The 16,448-nt window shown below is 45.1% G+C and overlaps 1 protein-coding gene across 3 annotated transcripts in view; it reads left to right on the top strand.

Moving 5' to 3' along the window:
• The first annotated feature begins 155 nt into the window (after positions 1-155).
• The window catches only part of nup214 (nucleoporin 214), a 110,462-nt gene continuing 94,169 nt past the window's right edge, over positions 156-16,448 (top strand). For all 3 annotated transcript variants that reach the window (XR_007265050.1, XM_048613549.1, XM_048613548.1), the window contains exons 1-8: positions 156-275; positions 1,865-2,060; positions 2,985-3,136; positions 5,800-5,992; positions 6,662-6,732; positions 8,849-8,912; positions 12,662-12,765; positions 15,124-15,230. Coding sequence is in view for 2 of the 3 variants with exons in the window: in XM_048613549.1 (XP_048469506.1) it covers positions 234-275; positions 1,865-2,060; positions 2,985-3,136; positions 5,800-5,992; positions 6,662-6,732; positions 8,849-8,912; positions 12,662-12,765; positions 15,124-15,230 (929 nt within the window). In the remaining variant the exon portion in view is untranslated. The remainder of the gene's footprint in view (positions 276-1,864; positions 2,061-2,984; positions 3,137-5,799; positions 5,993-6,661; positions 6,733-8,848; positions 8,913-12,661; positions 12,766-15,123; positions 15,231-16,448) is intronic.

Genomic DNA, 16,448 nt, shown 5'->3' with positions numbered 1-16,448 from the left:
CGCAGGGGGCGCTGCAGTCGACGCCGTGAGTACGCCTTTCCTCCTCCATGCCGCAGGGGGCGCTGCAGCCGACGCCGTGTGTACGCCTTTCCTCCTCCCTGCCGCAGGGGGCGCTGCAGTCGGCCGCCCGGACCCGCCAATCACCAAGCGCCTCGCTTCCGCTTCCTTTGTGACGTCGAATGCCAGCGCCGGAAGTGTGCTGTGCGGCCTGTCGGCGGTAGTTGAACGACGCCATGGGAGAGGGTCAGAGCCCTGCTCCCGAAAGGGAGATTAAGGTGATTTTGGAGGGAGTTACGGGGATGGGGTATGGAGGAGAGAGAAGGGAAAGGGATAAAGGAGGGATGGGGGTGGGAGAAGGGAATTTGGGGGGGGGGGGGAAAGAAAGGAATGGAAAAGACGGGAGAATGGGGAGGGAATGGAGGAGGAATGGGGGAAATGAAAGGAGGAGGAACAGGGGAAGGGGAGGAGTGTGATGGGGAGGACCCCCGAATGGGATGGAGGGGATAAGGAAAAGAAAGGAGGAAGTGAAGGCATTGGGGGAAGGGGGGAATAGGGATCTATCTCCCAGCTCTGTCATCACTTAATGCCCCTGAAATTCTCTTTGTAACCTCCTTGTCAGATCTCTCCCAACTTAGCATCGAATCCTCACCGTGTGGACAAAGGCCAGTCGGCCCATTGGGTCTGCTCTGACCCTCCGAAGAGCATCCCATCCAGACAAAACCCCATAACCTCACATTTCCCATTGTATACAAAATACCGTGCAAGGACTGTAAGAAACACTACATAGGCCAAACCGAAAGAAAATTGGCTGTACGGATATACGAGCACCAGCTAGCCACCAAGAGATGCGACCAATTCTGACTTACCTCACTACACATGGACAATGAGAGACATGAATTTGACTGGGACAACACATCGACAATCATACAAGCCAAACAGAGACATGCCGGGGAATTCCTGGAGGCTTGGTATTCCAACCGGAACTCCATCAACAAACACATTGAATTAAACAAAAACCAAAAGAACTGCGGTTGCTGTAAATCAGGAACAAAAACAAAGTTGCTGGAAAAGCTCAGCAGGTCTGGCAGCATCTGTGGAGGAAAAAACAGAGTTAACGTTTCGGGTCCAGTGACCCTTCCTCAGAACTTCTGGTCACCGGACCCGAAACGTTAACTCTGATTTTTCCTTCATTGAATTAGACCCTGTGTACAAATCACTGAGAAACAAAACCGGAAATAATACCAACCACCCCAGCAAACTGAGGCATATAAATAACAAGTGGGACAGAACACCGACGCTTCACTGGAGGCGCACTGACAATGTTACCTAGCACGGTGACGAAAAGTTTGTAACCAAACCTTGGCAAGCATGTCTACAACCTCATATTTCCCATGATTAACTCCACACAGACAGTCGCGCAAGGCTGAATCGAACCCAGGTCCCTGGCGCTGAGGGGCAGCAGTGCTAACCATTGAGCCACCCACTCATTCCCTGTCAGGAATCTTTCAGTATTTTTCCTGTGAGCGCTGTGATCGTTTTCTAGCTCAAGATGATGTTTGTCTTGTTTTGTTTTGTGACGATATTTCACTTAAGGTACTGAGGAAGTAAATGTTCTGCTGCACCTTTGTTACACAGTACTTCAGTACAGAAGGATGCCATTAGGCCCATCATGCCTATACTTGCTAATTCCCATGACCTTGCAAATGATTTCCCTTTGAGGATTCATTCAATTCTGAATTTTGTTTTACTTTTGTTGCTGTATACGTGGCACTATATCGGAGTTCGATTTTTCTATAGGTTTGTTTGTGACCTTTTGTTTAATGACTGGATTCTGAAAGCTGCTTTGTGTAACTTACCTCCACAGAATTTCCACTTCCGTCAGATGAAGAAAATCCGAATCTTCAATTCTCCGGACGAGTTGCCGAAGGACAGGGTGAATCTCCTGACCTTGTCCAATGTTTATGGACTAATCTTTATGGGAGGGAAGACTGGCCTGAAGATACTCAACACCCAATACCTAAACATGGTTGACCAGGGCGAGGGGAACATTAATACAATTGGTATGTCTATTTTGTACCTTAATCATTCATTCCTTTGGTTAATGCCTGCAGGCTTCTTCAATCAATCTTTCCTTAGTCTTGGTCTTCAATTTCAAACCATTGTATTGACCTAAGAGGAAGTGGGTTATTATAAGTTCGGCCCATTGAACTGGCTCCTCCATTCAATTAGATTGTGGCTGATGTGTTTGTGGCCTCAATTCCACTTTCCTCTGTGGCTTCACCTTCAATAACCAATTATCAAGGAGATGTTACATAATCTGTCATCAGGGGCCCTGCTGGTGCAGTGGTAGTGTCCCTGCATCTGAGCCAGAAGATAGGTTGAAGCCTCACTTGCTCCAAAGGTGTCATAATGTGCCTCAAAGGATTGAATAAGTATTTGCATAAACTAGCAATGTATTGCCAGCACTATAGCTTAGTAAGAGTGGATTTGCTTGTGTCATTTAACATTTTGAAAGAAATTGTTGAAATGCATGGGAACTTTTGTCACCAGTTGGAGAGTGTCAGACAAGCTTAAAATTCTGCATTGGATTTGGGAACGACACCTTCATTTAGGGTTATAGAAGTGTGGCACCCTCTCCTTTAAGAAGCGGAGGGTGATGTGGGTCAGTTAATGGTTTGAAATGAGATCAAAAGACTTCCACTAGATAAGTAGGGAAATATGTGGAGTTAAAGAATGGACCAACCAATTTCTCATTCCGTGGCTGAATGGTTTCCTGTGCTGATGTCCTCTGATTATCACCCTCTTGTGTGTCTTTGGAGAAGAGGTTAATTAATTGAATTTAAGTCCCCCGCTGTCTGTCCTGATGGGAATTGAGCTAGTATTCGGCCTGGTGTCTGGATTATGAGCTGAGTAACACGACCACAGTGCAGCTGTCTGGCTGGTGCGTGCCTGTATCTAAGCCTGGTCCCGTTCTCTTGTTACAGTCGAAGATCCTCCTGTCATGACAGTCAATATGAAGCTCCCAGTGCACCACATTGGCCTGAGCTGTGACGATTTCACCTTGTCTGTTGCCATGACATCAGAGGAATATGGGCTGGTCATTGCCTTTTTTGACGTACGAACATTTTTGAACAAGGTGAGTGCTAATTTTTTTCGATAAGCATCGTAGGTTCGTTGCTTGGCATTTGAAAGCCTTGGCTGTCCCTTAGTGTGGAGTTCACCCGGGGTTCTATGGTGAAGGATATTGACCAACTTAGCAGACTGATTCCTGCCCTTCCTTAGAGAGTGCTGTGAGATCTTTAACATCCACCCGGACCATTGGCAGGTATCTCTGTTTATCTGTCTCTGACAGTACAACACATACCCACTAAACTCTCAGCTGAGGGTGGGTGCTGGAATGGGATTTGTGCACATGAACCTCTAATTCCAGAAGGGAGAGAAACCGCAGCCAAACTCTTGGCAATCCTCCCCTAGGATTATGGGGTGAAAGACCTTCAGAAGGTTTCAAAGCTGAGATTTGTGGATTTTGGTCAGTAAGAATTTTAAAAGTTAATGAACCAATGGAACCAGATGGAGTTAAAGTACAAATCGGAAAAGATTAATTGAGAAACGATACATGTTCAAGGGTCTTAATGGACTCTTCCTGCTCCTTGAAGCCAAGGTTTGCTGGCTTTTAGAAAGGAGAGCATTTAACAAAATAAAATTTGTGACTTTACTTTAGCTACATTGAATATATTGTTTCACTTGCAATTTTCCTCTTGTTAATTTTTCCTCATGATGTTGGAACATTCAACGTTCCCACTCTACACTTAGGAAATTGGAGCAGAAGTAGAGTATTTGGCCATGGGTGATCTGTTTGTGTTTAGGATACACATTCCCATCTACAGCTAATAACACTCAGTTCCCCTGCCAGGCGAAAATTTATCCACCTCTGCTTTAAAACCTTCACTGACTGTGCCCCCACAGTTTCTGAGGCAGAGAGTTCCAAAAATGCACAGCCCTCAAAAAAATGTTACCCCAACATCATCAGCTTTAATTTTCCGTAACAGCTTCGATGGGGCAGCTTTTCAAATACCTTCTGGAAATTCAAGTACAGTACCTCTACTGGCTCCCCTTTATCCACTGCGTATGTTAAAGAACTCCAATTAATTGGTTAAACATGATTTCCCTTTGACAAAACTATACTAGCTGTTCCCTGTTTCGGATTTTTTGAAGTACGCAGCTATAATCTCTTTGATTGATTCTAATACCTTGCCCACTACAGACATCAAACTATCATTCTGCCTTCCTCCCTCCTTGAAAAAAAGAGTTTGTACTTGCTACTTTCTGGTCTCATTGAGCCTTCCCTGATTCTAGGGAGTTTTGGAAAACTAATACCAGCACACCTACTACCTGTCTAACAATCATGTTTAACACCCGAGGATGAAATCCATCCGAATGTGGAGACTTATCAGCCCATAGTTCCATTGTAATTTCATAATGTTTCTCTCCCCCTTCCACCTCTTAATTTGAGCTATTAATGGAACATTTTTTGTATCTTCTCTGGTGAAGACAGAAGCAAAACATTGGCATATTTAATCCATCATTTCCTGATTATCTAATATTAACTCCCCCTTCTCTCTCTGTAGAGCACCAGCATTCACTTTATTTATTCAATTCTTTTTTAAATAACTGTAGAAAGTCTTGCTATCCATTTTTACTTTCCTAGCCAGCTTCCACTCAAACTCTAATTCTCTTCCTCCTGATTAACCTTGAAATCATTCTCTGCCATTCTTATGATCTCTACTTCTCTTTGAGCAGATATGTACTTTCTCCACAAATTTGATGATTTTCCTAACTTTAGTTAATTGTGGATGTTAAATTCATTCAAGAGATGTGGGTGTCGCTGGCTGGGACAGCATTTATTGCCCATCCTTAGATACCCTTGAGCAGGTGGTGATAAGCTATTGTCCTGAACCATTGCAGTCCATTTGGTGTAGGCACATCCACAATACTGCTAGGGAGGGAGGTCCAGGATGAAGGAACAGCGATATATTTCCAAATCAGGATGGTGAGTGGTTCGGAGGGAAAATTGCAAGGGGTGGTATTCCCATGTCTCTGTTGCCTTTGTCCTTCTAAGTGGAAGTGGTTTTGGTTTGGAAGGTGCTGTCCAAAGAGCTTTGGTGAATTTCTGCAGTGCATCTTGTAGATGGTACACACTGCAGCTCCTGAGCATCGTTGTTGGAGGGAGTGGATGTGGTGCCAGTCAAGCAGGCTGCTTTGTCCTGGATGGTGTTGAGCTTCTTGAATGTTGTTGGGGCTGCACCCATCCAGGCAAGTGGGGAGTATTCCATCAAACTCCTGACTTATGCCTCATAGATGGTGGATCGGCTTTGGAGAATTGGGAGGTGAGTTCCTCACCACAGAATTCCTAGCCTCTGGCTATGGCAAAGCTGTAGCATTCCCTATCTGAACTACTATAATGTCAGATGTGCCATAAAATCTATCCCATTTTTGAATTACGAGCAACTGAAATGCAATTATTTGTATACGGAGGACATTCATTGAGGTTTCTGTTGAGCATATAGAGAGCCACTTACAGACACGTGTCAGTGGTTGAGTTAGGAGGTCTGTGCTTGTAATGTTTCAGTCTGTTGCATAAATATTACACTGAGTGAGTGTGATTCAGAGTCAAGTTTTGTCAGATTGCACACCAGTGAAGCACCTGTTGGTCACCTGTAGGATTGAGCCCACAGATATTAGCATATCTTTGCTCCAAAGTTGTGTGCTCCATAAATGCAAGTTTCTTTTTTGTTGCAGGACAAACAGCAGAAGCGACCGTTTGTGTACTACAAGCCAGAGAAAAAGTGCACAGTGACCGATTTGAAATGGAATCCGGCAGTGAACTGTATCCTGGCCATCTGCATGTCTGACGGAAGCTTGACCATACTGGAAGTTACTGACATCATTAAGCAGCATGCCTCCCTTCCTCCCGCAGCTGATATTACTTCATGTAGGTATTGCTACGGTTACACAGGATCCATCGCTGTGCACAGGAACAGAGTGTGCTGCCTAGTTTGTATATCAGGGCTCATGTAATTGTCTGTGTGGGATCTAAAGAGATATGGTCCTGCCTGATGTTTTCGTAGGAGGAGGTGGTGGCGTTGTTCCACTGGACAAGTAATACAGGGCCCAGGTCAGTGCTCAGGAGCTGTGGATTCAAATGGCCCCCCAGCAGCTGGCGGAGTTTACATTCAGTTGCGAAGTTTGCAATATCAGGCTAACAGTGACCATGAAACTGCGATCCATTGTTGTAAATACCAATCCCACCTGCTTCACAAATGTCACAAACCTGCTGTCCCTATTCACTTTAACCTGCACATGACTCCAGATCCAGTGCAATGCAGTGTACTCCTAACTGACCTCTGAAATGGCCCAACAAGCCACTTGCGGCAAGGGCCAATTAGGGATGGACAGCAAATGTTGGCCTTGCCAGCGACAGGCTGATGCCACGAATAGCTAAAAGGGGAAAATGCCAATCTGTGGGCTTGTTGTGTGGCCTCCATCCTGCTGCTGTCCTCCTGCTCTCTCAGGAATATGCTGCTGTGGCTGGGCTGGGGAACCAGACCGTCACCGGAGATTTCACTATGTGCCTCTCTCTGTCTCCTGATATTTCCTTTAGTGTGCTGGAGTCCGAAAGGGAAGCAACTGGCTGCCGGTCGAAGGAATGGGACAGTGGTTCAGTACTCACCGGTAAGTTCGGTGGATTCTTAATTATTCATTTTCAAGTGCTTTCTTGTTCTCACTGCTCCCTATCTCTGCTCCTCGCCATCTCTGCATCACTTCCGGTGCAACAATCCCCTGAGATATCAGTGTTCCACCAATTCTGGCCTTCGGTGTTGATCATTCCAGGGTTGGTGGCTATGTCTTTGGTTACTTCGGCCCTAAGCCTTGGAATTTTCTCCGTATATGTGTCCTGCATAGTCCTTAAATCTGGTGTGACACATGCAATCTCCTGTGATTTCATGTCATGCTTTATTCTGATATTATTGTTGTGAAATGTCTTGGGATTTCTTTATTCCATAAAAGGCCCTTTATAAATGCAAATAATTGGCATGGCCGAATGCTTCACTGGAGATGGGAATAGTTTGGATCAGTTTAAAACTGGCATTGAGTTCTGCTGATGTTATAGTGGCACGAGCATTGGGCACAGCACTGTTAGGAACATTTGACGCCTGAGAGCAAAATTCGAAAGATTTTGGCTATTTCCCCATCACAAAAGTCACTGCCCTTCAATTGGTGGGGAAACAATGGAGCAGTGATATTATCACTGGACTAGTAATCAGAGAGTCAGGTAACGTTCTGGGGACTTAGGTTCAAATCTGAATTCAGTACAGATCTGGCTTTAAAAGTCCAATGACCTTGAAACCACTGTTAATTGTCATAAAGACCCAACTGGCTCAGTGATGTCCTTCAGGGAAGGAAATCTGCCATCCTTGCCTAAATGCATCTCCAGACCCACGCCAACTTGGTTGACTCTAAACTACCCTCTAAAATGGCACAGCCAACCACTGAGTTATATCATTCGCTGGAAAGTCTCAAAACAGGAATGGTGGTCAGTCTGGCATTGACAAAGTCACCAAAACTGAGAACGGCAAATACAGCCCAGTTGATCCCTGCCAAGTCCACCTCATCATCGTCTGGGGGCACATGCCAAAATTAGGAGAGCTGCCCCACAAGCTAGTCACGCAACAGCCTGATGTAGTCATACTCACAGTCTCACCTTACGCATCAGGTCCTAGATGCCACCATCTCCATCCCTAGGAAGTGTCCTGACCTGCTGGCAAGACCAGCCCAGCCCAACTGGTGGTACAGTGATGCACAGTTGGGAGAGGTATTTTTTCCTATTCATTTTGTGGGACATGGGCGTCGCTGTATGGCCAGCATTTCTTGCCCATCCCTAGTTGCCCTTGAGAAGGTGGTGGTGAGCTGCCTCCTTGAACCGCTGCAGTCCGCCTGCTGTGGGTTGACTGACAATGCTATTAGAGAGGGAATTCCAGGATTTTGACCCAGCGGCAGTGACGGAACGGCGATATATTTCCAAGTCAGGATGGTGAGTGACTTGGAAAGCAACTTGGAGGTGGTGGTGTTCCCATGTATCTGCTGCCCTTGTCCTTCTAGAGGAAGTGGTCGTGTGTTTGGAAGGTGCTGTCTGAGGATCTTTGGTGAGTTTCTGCAGTGCATCTTGTAGACAGTACACACTGCTGCTACTGAGCTTCGGTGGTGGAGGGAGTGGATGCTTGTGGATGTGGTGCCAATCAAGTGGCTGCTTTGTCCTGGATGGTGTCAAGCTTCTTGAGTGTTGTTGGGGCTGTTCTCATCCAGGCAAGTGGGGAGTATTCCATCACACTCCTGACTTGTGCCTTGTAGATGGTGGACAGGTTTAGAGGAGTCAGGAGGTCCTCAACATCAACACCAGGCCCCATGATGTCTTGTGGTATCAGGTCAAACGTGGTCAAGAAAACCTCCTAATTATCATATACGTTAGTGCAACTCCCCTCAGTGCTCTCCACTTGGAGGAAGCACTGAGGGTGGAGAGGGCGCAGAATATACTTTCGGTGGGGGACTTCAGTATCCACCACCAAGAGTGGGGTCTGGGGGATGGGGGAGTGGGGGTTCGCACTTGTCATTGCTGATGTGGCAAGGTGATCAAGGATGGGCAGAAGGTGGTGTGATGGCCTGGGGTTGTGGGTTGATGCAGGAAGTTGGAGCTGAAGTACAAAAGATATGATCTTCCTAAACACGGGGAGGAATTACTCCGCTTACTCTCATCTTTCCAATTGGAAAACATTGAGGTCTTTTCTTACAGGTTCTTCAAGAAAAGAAGATCATCCCATGCCCCCCCTTCTACACTGCAGACAATCCAGTTAAAGGTATGAAGTGTGTAATCTGAGGATTGTGTGCTATTCGGTCCATCTTTGCTTTGCTAGCTCTTTGACACAACATTTGATTAATTCCACTCTTCCCACAGCCCTGCACGTTGCCCCTCTGGTTTTTATTCCAGTTTCCTTTTGAAAATTATCAAACCAGCTTCCACTGCACCTTTTGGGTGGCTAATTCCGGATCATAATTCGCTCTTGTGGAAAAGAGCTGCTATATACTGCCATATACTTATTTGAACGATACACCCTGACATGGCCTTGATTATCCAGATAGTCTCCTGCATGCTGTAATGAGTGTGACATTAAATCTGTGTCCCCCAACCTGCAAGTGAAGATATTTCCTGCTGGTTAACTTGATCAAAACCCTTTGAACGCCTTGATTAAATTTCCTGATGACCTTCCCAGTTTCAAGGAGAACTTTAATTGAATTAAATTAGCTTTATTGTAACATAAACTGACATGAGTAACGTGAAAAGTTTACAAATCACCACGTTGATAATATTACTAGGCCATCTCTTCTTCACCCTCCCCAGGACCTGGCTGTTCTTCCATTTTAATGGTCAGTTTGTAATCCTCGAGCTGGGGCCTGCTCAGAGAATTATTGAAGTTGCATAATGTATGCCCTGTCATTTGTTAATAAAACCCAGAACTCCAGCGGCTTTTATTTTAAGTAATATCAGCCTGTCTTGCCACCTGCCCAGTTATCTCTGCTCTTGTAAATTCTCATTTAAAATTGTCCCATTGAGTTGGCAGGGCTCACTTAGTAAAGTGCCCTGACCCCTAATACACTCAGGTGTCACAATGGTTAAAGATTTAATCAAATCACACACAGTCTGCAATTTACCTGTCTGATAAATTCAGGTTAACAGGAAACACTGACTGGGTTTCTGTCCTTAATAAGTAACTGCTATTTTATACAAAGAAATCAATCTTGCTAATTATAGGCAAACAAAACTGTGAATTATTAACATATAACTCTGCTAGCTAAAGCAATGACCCTGTTCTTAAATTTCTCCTCTCTCTCTCCCCCCTGCTCTCTCATTCACTGACGCACACACACACACACACACTTGGATGTAATGGATGGAGAGATACAAAACACTGGGGAAGCACAGTTCAATAGCACCAGACCACAGGATAGCGTGAGACATCTTTTTTGCTTCCCAGATCCTCCTTATTGCTGATCTTATTATTTGCGTTCTTTAGTTCTTTACTGCAGAGGCAGGGCAGTTGGTACACTGACTGTTGTCTTACAGTGACTGGTTAGAGGCAGCAGCTTACAGCAACTGGTGGGAGAGAATAGTAAGCTATCTTCCAGGTTTTGGTTATTTCACTGCACAGACAGGGAAAGAATCTTTCTCTGTAGCAGCCTGGAGATCTGTGCCCTTTGATTTAATTTGATTTGATCTATTATTGTCACATGTACCTAGGTACCGTGAAGGTTTTGTTTTGTGTGTAATACAGGTGGATCATACCATACAAAGTGCATTAGGGTAACAGAGCGAGGAATACAATATTATGGCTGCAGAGAAGGTGCGCAAAGAGCCAGATCAACGTTAAATTTAACAATTTGAGAGGTCCATTCAGAAGTCTAATAACTGCGGGGAAGAAGCAATCCTTGAATCTGTTGGTTTGTGTGTTTAAGTTGGTTTGTGCCCCTGTATCATTCTCACTCTCTGTCACCTTCTGTTGAGTTGCCTGTTGTGCTGTTGACCCTTCATCTCTATAACTGGTCTTAGTTGTACAAACCAACCAGTATTCTGTCTCTGGGTGAGGCTTGCTGTACACACACCCATAGTGTCGTGGCATCCTGGATGTCTGGAATCTCTCCACCACCACCACCTCTCGAGCCTCAACACACGCATGGAATGAAGCAACAGTGTGAACACAACCCCCCGTGAATTCCAGTCACTTGTCTTTGAAAGTGCAACAACTCCTTACATAGTCCTTGGTTTAAAGTAGTTCTCCTCCCATTTTGGACCACAATCCAAGATAAAGAAAAAATGAAAGATTTAGCCTTAGATATTTTAACATGCCCTTCCTTGTTTTTTGTTTTGAAATACATTACTATTAATTCTGTGACAATTCCGTGTTTAAAATCTCTTTGTAACAGAATGCAGACTCTAGGGACCTCTAGTGGCAGGAATAAGTTGTGCAGTGCTGCCACCTTTTAATTTCTACATTTGTTCTGTTACTTTTTTAAAATCAGTAGAGGATCTTTGGGATCATTACCTTGATTCTGTCAGTTGTTGGGACTATCCGATGTGATAAAAGCAGGTAGTGGCTGTTTGGTCCCTCAACCCTGCTATACCATTCGGATGGATTATGATTGCTTTGCATTTTAAACCTTTGCTCCATATCACTTAATACCCTCAATCAATAACAATCCATTGATCTCAGTCTCAGAAAGTCCTTTCACACAGTTTAGACAACAGTCTCCAAGCAAGAATCATTCTCCAGGCTGTGAAGACCACTGACAAGGAGTCAGCAGGTGTTGTGCAGAGTGGGCTTTGGCAGTGTAGTTGGTCACCTTTAGGATTGAGCCCATGGACATTAGCAACACACCTCAGCCACTGGCACAACCAGAAATTGTCATTCATGTCAGAGAAGAGGAGAATTTCTTCCAAGCGTAATCAATCTGTAGAATTCTTTACCACGGTGTGCTGTAGGGGCTGGGTCATTCAGTGTATATATGGCTGAGATTGGCAGACTTTTAATCGGGAAGGGAATCAGGGGTTATGAGGAAAATTCTGAAAAGTGGAGTTGAGGATTATCAGATCGGTGTCAATGACATTGAACAGTAGAACAGATTCGATGGGCTGAAAGGCCTGCTTCTGCTACTATATCTGTGGCGTACAGGACTGTGGCTCAGGGTGGGAAATCTTGTTCAACTGCATATAATTTTACCCACCTCTATAACATTGGCCATTCAAAATACATGCGCTTATGCATATTAGGGGAGGCACAGGCCCCTCAAGGCTGTCATCCAATTGCATCAATTCCACTTACCTTGACATACCTAGTCAGAACAAACCATCGATCATGTTTGACCTTCCTGGTGTTGGTAGCTGATCCCTGCAGAAATACTCGGGGGCAGACCACTGTGCCTTGATCCAAACTTGCAAGCTCTGCGTTGAGCATCACAATGAGGCATCACTAAATCTGAGAGTGATTGAGATGCTGACTGGGAAAGGAATTTCCACGTAGCTGGATCCCGGTAATGGGCAGTTTACGAACCTGTTGGGATTGTTGCTGTTTGATCAGTGGACATTCCTGGTTCCGGTGCATGCTGCCGGCCATGCCCTCCCAGCGGCAGAAACAGAACAGCGAGCATTGAATTTCAATGACGATTCCTCACCACCTCTGACCATGGCAGAGTGCTGTACGGCCAACAGAGTGTAATCACGGTCAGAATGAGGCAAAATGGTGAGACGTTCAAAGATTATGAAACACAATTGAGGACGTTGTAATGGCCGTTCTACCCCCATGAAAGACTGTGCGGGAACTTGTATTGTGTCCAGTTGTGTACCTTGCTGCAACCACTTCCAGCACACACACACACGACTGCCCTACATTTAGGTGCAGTCTTTCTGAGTACTGCTCTCAATTAAAACGTAAAGGTTCACTTGGTGCACAGCAATGCTAACACCTAACAGTCTGGACTGTTTTGACCAGTGGTTCTGTGTGTGGGAGGAGTGCAGGCTCTGTATTTCTAAAGTTGAGACGTTTTCTTTCGGCAGTGTTGGACATCTGTTGGATCAGCACATACGTTTTTGCGGTGGTTTATGTGGCTGCGGATGGATCACTGGAGAGCCCTCCTGAATTTGTGATGGTTTCCCTGGCGGTAGGAGCATGCTTTGATTTTCACACCAGTCTCATGTTTAAACACCAATTCCGCCCCCTCCCCCCCACTTCTTACACAGTCTATTGGGTTAATGGTGCTGTGTGAATGTAAGTCTTCAGCTCAGCTCACTATATCAGAGATGGTGGGGTCAGGTCCCATTCCAGAGAACGAGGCATAAAAATACAAACTCATGCCCCCTTTGCAGTCCTGGGGTGTCCCACTCCATCGGAGCTCCTGTCCTCCAGGTGAGCTTTTAAATGAAGGCTAGAAGTAAAACAAAAAACTGTGGATGCTGGAGATCTAAAACAAAAATTGCTGGAGAAACTTAGCAGATTGGCAGCATCTGTGCGAGGAAAGCAGGGTTGTTAATGTTTCACGTCTGGTGACCTTTCGTCAAAACCCTGATGAAGATTAAATTAGACTTCAAACATTGATTCTGCTTTCTCTCCACACATGCTGCCAGACCTGCTGAGTTTCTCCCGCAATTTCTGATTTTGCTTTAAATGAGGGCCCTATCTGCTCTCTCATGTGGCATCATTTTGAGAAGTTCTGCAGACATTCTCAGCAGTGTCCTGGACAATATTCACCCGTCAACCAATACTGGCTTCAAAAAGCAGCCTAGTCATCTACCAAATGCTGATTGCTGGTCTGACAAATCTAACAAATAGATTATGAGTGACTAAATTTCAAAAGTACTCTATCAACTGCAAAATACTTTGGTGCATCCTGAAATTTTTTCTCCTTTATCTTTTGTCAGGGCGGCACGGTGGCTCAGTGGTTAACACTGCTGCCTCACAGCGCTAGGAACCTGGGTTCAATTCCACCCTTGGGTGACTGTCTGTGTGGAGTTTGCACGTTCGCCCCGTGTCTGTGTGGGTTTCCTCCGGGTGCTCCGGTTTCCTCCCACAGGTGGATTGGCCATGGGAATTACCCATTGTGTTCAGGGATGTGTAGGTTAGGTGCATTGGCTGTGGGGGATTGCAGGGACGGGATAGTAGAATGAGTCCGAGTGAGATGCTCTTCTGAGGGTTAGTGTGAACTTGTTGGGCCGAATGGCCTGTTTCTGCACTAATTATAATTTTGATGGGATTGGGCATTGTTGCCCATGCTGAATCGCTTTGGAGAAGATCATAGTGTCAGAGCTTTTACAGCATGGTCTAAGGCCTTTTGGCCTGTCATGTCCAAGCCTGTCATCAACCATCCATCAATCCTATTCCCATTTTCCAGCACTTGCCCCATAGCTTTGTATTCTTTGTCATTTCAAGTGCTCATCTAAATAATTCTTAAATGTCTTGAGAATTCCTGCCTCTACTATCCTTTTGGCAGTGAGTTCCAGGCACCTACCACCCTCTGGGTGAAAAATATTTTGTTCTGATCAATTCTAACTTTTTGCTCCTTAAACTGTGCCCCCTGGTAATTGACCCCTCTACCAAGGGCAAAATCTTCTCCCTTCCTTCCCTGTCTATGCCCCTGAGAAATTTATAGACCTCAATCAGATCCCCCTCCCCATCAGCATTCAGGAAGTAAGTTTCTTTCTTGAACTGCTGCAGTGCATTTTGTTTAGGTGCACCTATAATGCAGTTGGAAAGGGATTTCCAGGCTTTTTTAGCCAGCAACATTGAAGGAATGGTGAGATAGGTCCACGTGATGATGCTGTTTGACTTGGGGATCTTACAGGCAGTGTTTCCATCTATCTCTTGTTTTTGTCCTGGGTGGTACAGGTGGCAGGTTTGGAAAGTGCTAGCAAAGGACCCTTGTGTTGCTGCATTACATCTTGTCGCTGGTACACACTGCTGTCATTACGGTGACAGAAATCAATGCTGAGGCTGGTTGATGGGATTCTAATCAAACAAGCGTCTGCAGTGTTGAGCTTCCTGAGTGTTGTTGGAGCTGCACCTATCCAGGCCAATGGGGAGTATTCCATCACACATCTGACTTGATGGTGGACAGGCTTTGAGGAGTCAGAATTGCCGGTTTCTGACCTTTTGTAGGAACTAATCTTGAAAGGTACAACGTAAATGTAAGTTTGTTTATTCTTTAATCTGAGGAAACCCTGACAATACTTCACGGAGACATGTGAATCTGGCCAGTATTGCAATGGGGGTTGTGGCGGGATGGGTAAACAAGGTCAAAGGATAGGTTGGTCTGTTCCCCAGAGAAATGGCTGTTGAGAAAGGGACAAGAATGTTAAACTATTGGAGAATTTCTCTTTAAAGAATTGTCACCATTGATTGGCATCCTGAAATGTCTCTCAGTGATGAGTGTTGGCAACGTTTATCACTAAACACCGTTTTATTTGAAAATTTATACACCCTTTGCCCATTGGTGAAAAAAATGAAAGTGTGTTTTAATTTTCAGAAAAAGGATGAGAAACGAGAGGACCAGTTCTTAAACTTTAATGACCTGTGCTTTGGGATATCGTCTGAGAGGCAGCACCGTTACTACATGCACTACATTGAGGAGTGGTACGTTGCATACAGCTTTCATTCACAATGCAAAAAGTAAATGTGCAAATGATAAGTACCTGTGTGCAAGTTACCTGACAGATTTGATTCTGCTGCCAGAAATGATAGGTGCAACTTGTCCCCTGAATCATCTTGTTTTATTAGTGAGCCATCACAGCAGAGCCTGGCTCTAATCATTCCCCCAGCATCCACATGTACAGGTAACTGTGGGAACTGTGACAAGGATTATGAGAGACTTGAAGAGGAGCCATGCTGGTGGAATGGCTGGGCATGTCAGGGATTACGTTTCATGCAAAGAGCTGGGAAGTGACTCATCTTGGTAGAAGCAATGCTTAATAGGCAAAGTGTACAATTTAAAAGGAGCTGCAGCAAGCAGGGTATATAGAGAAGGTGGCAGGACAAGTTGAAATGGCGCAGAAACAGCAGTTTATGATGCTGAGTATAAACGGAGCAAACAGAACTAAAACAAGGGAGATGTGCTGAAACTTTGTAGACCACTGGCTAGGTTTCAACAGGAATATTGTGTCCAATTCTGGGCATCTCGCTTTAGGAATGTTAAAAAGATCCTGGTAGGGCACAGAAAAGATTTGCCTGAATGGTTACAGGGACAAAGGGCTTCTGTTTCCCAGACAGATTGAAGAAGTTAGGATTATTCTGCCTGGAGAAGAGAGAAGGACATTTGATAGCAGTGTTCAGAATCATGAGGGGACTGGACAGAGTTGATAGAAACTGTTCCCATTAATGGAAGGGTCAACAAGTGGAGGGCAACAGATTAAAGTCATTGACAAAAGAACCAGTGGTGACCTGAGAATGATCCTGTTCCCCACAACGAGTGGTTAGTGTCTGGAAAGCACTGCCTGTGTGTGTAGTAAAAGCAGATTCTGTTGTAGCTTTCCAAAGATGATTATCTGAAGAGAAACAATTTGCAATGGGCTGTTGTTTGTCACACCTCTCGTGGCTGTCACTGGGAAGGTCAGCTTTGGTCACCCATCTGTAATGACCCTCAGTTTGAGGGACTCACTTGGCTATTTCAGAGAGCAATGAAGTGTCAGCCGCTTTGCTGTCAAGATGGAGCGATGTGTCAGCCAGACCAGATAAGATATCCTTGCCGTAGGAATATTAGAGGGATACCAGGTGAGGTTTTTCAGGCAATTCATGGTAATGTATGGCCACCATCACCGATGACTGGCTTTCAGTTCTAAATTCATCAATTACTCG

This window comes from Rhincodon typus, chromosome 28 (assembly GCF_021869965.1).
Source record: "Rhincodon typus isolate 14 chromosome 28, sRhiTyp1.1, whole genome shotgun sequence".
NCBI classification, from domain to species: domain Eukaryota; kingdom Metazoa; phylum Chordata; class Chondrichthyes; order Orectolobiformes; family Rhincodontidae; genus Rhincodon; species Rhincodon typus.
This window is presented reverse-complemented; position numbering and strand designations above follow the sequence as displayed.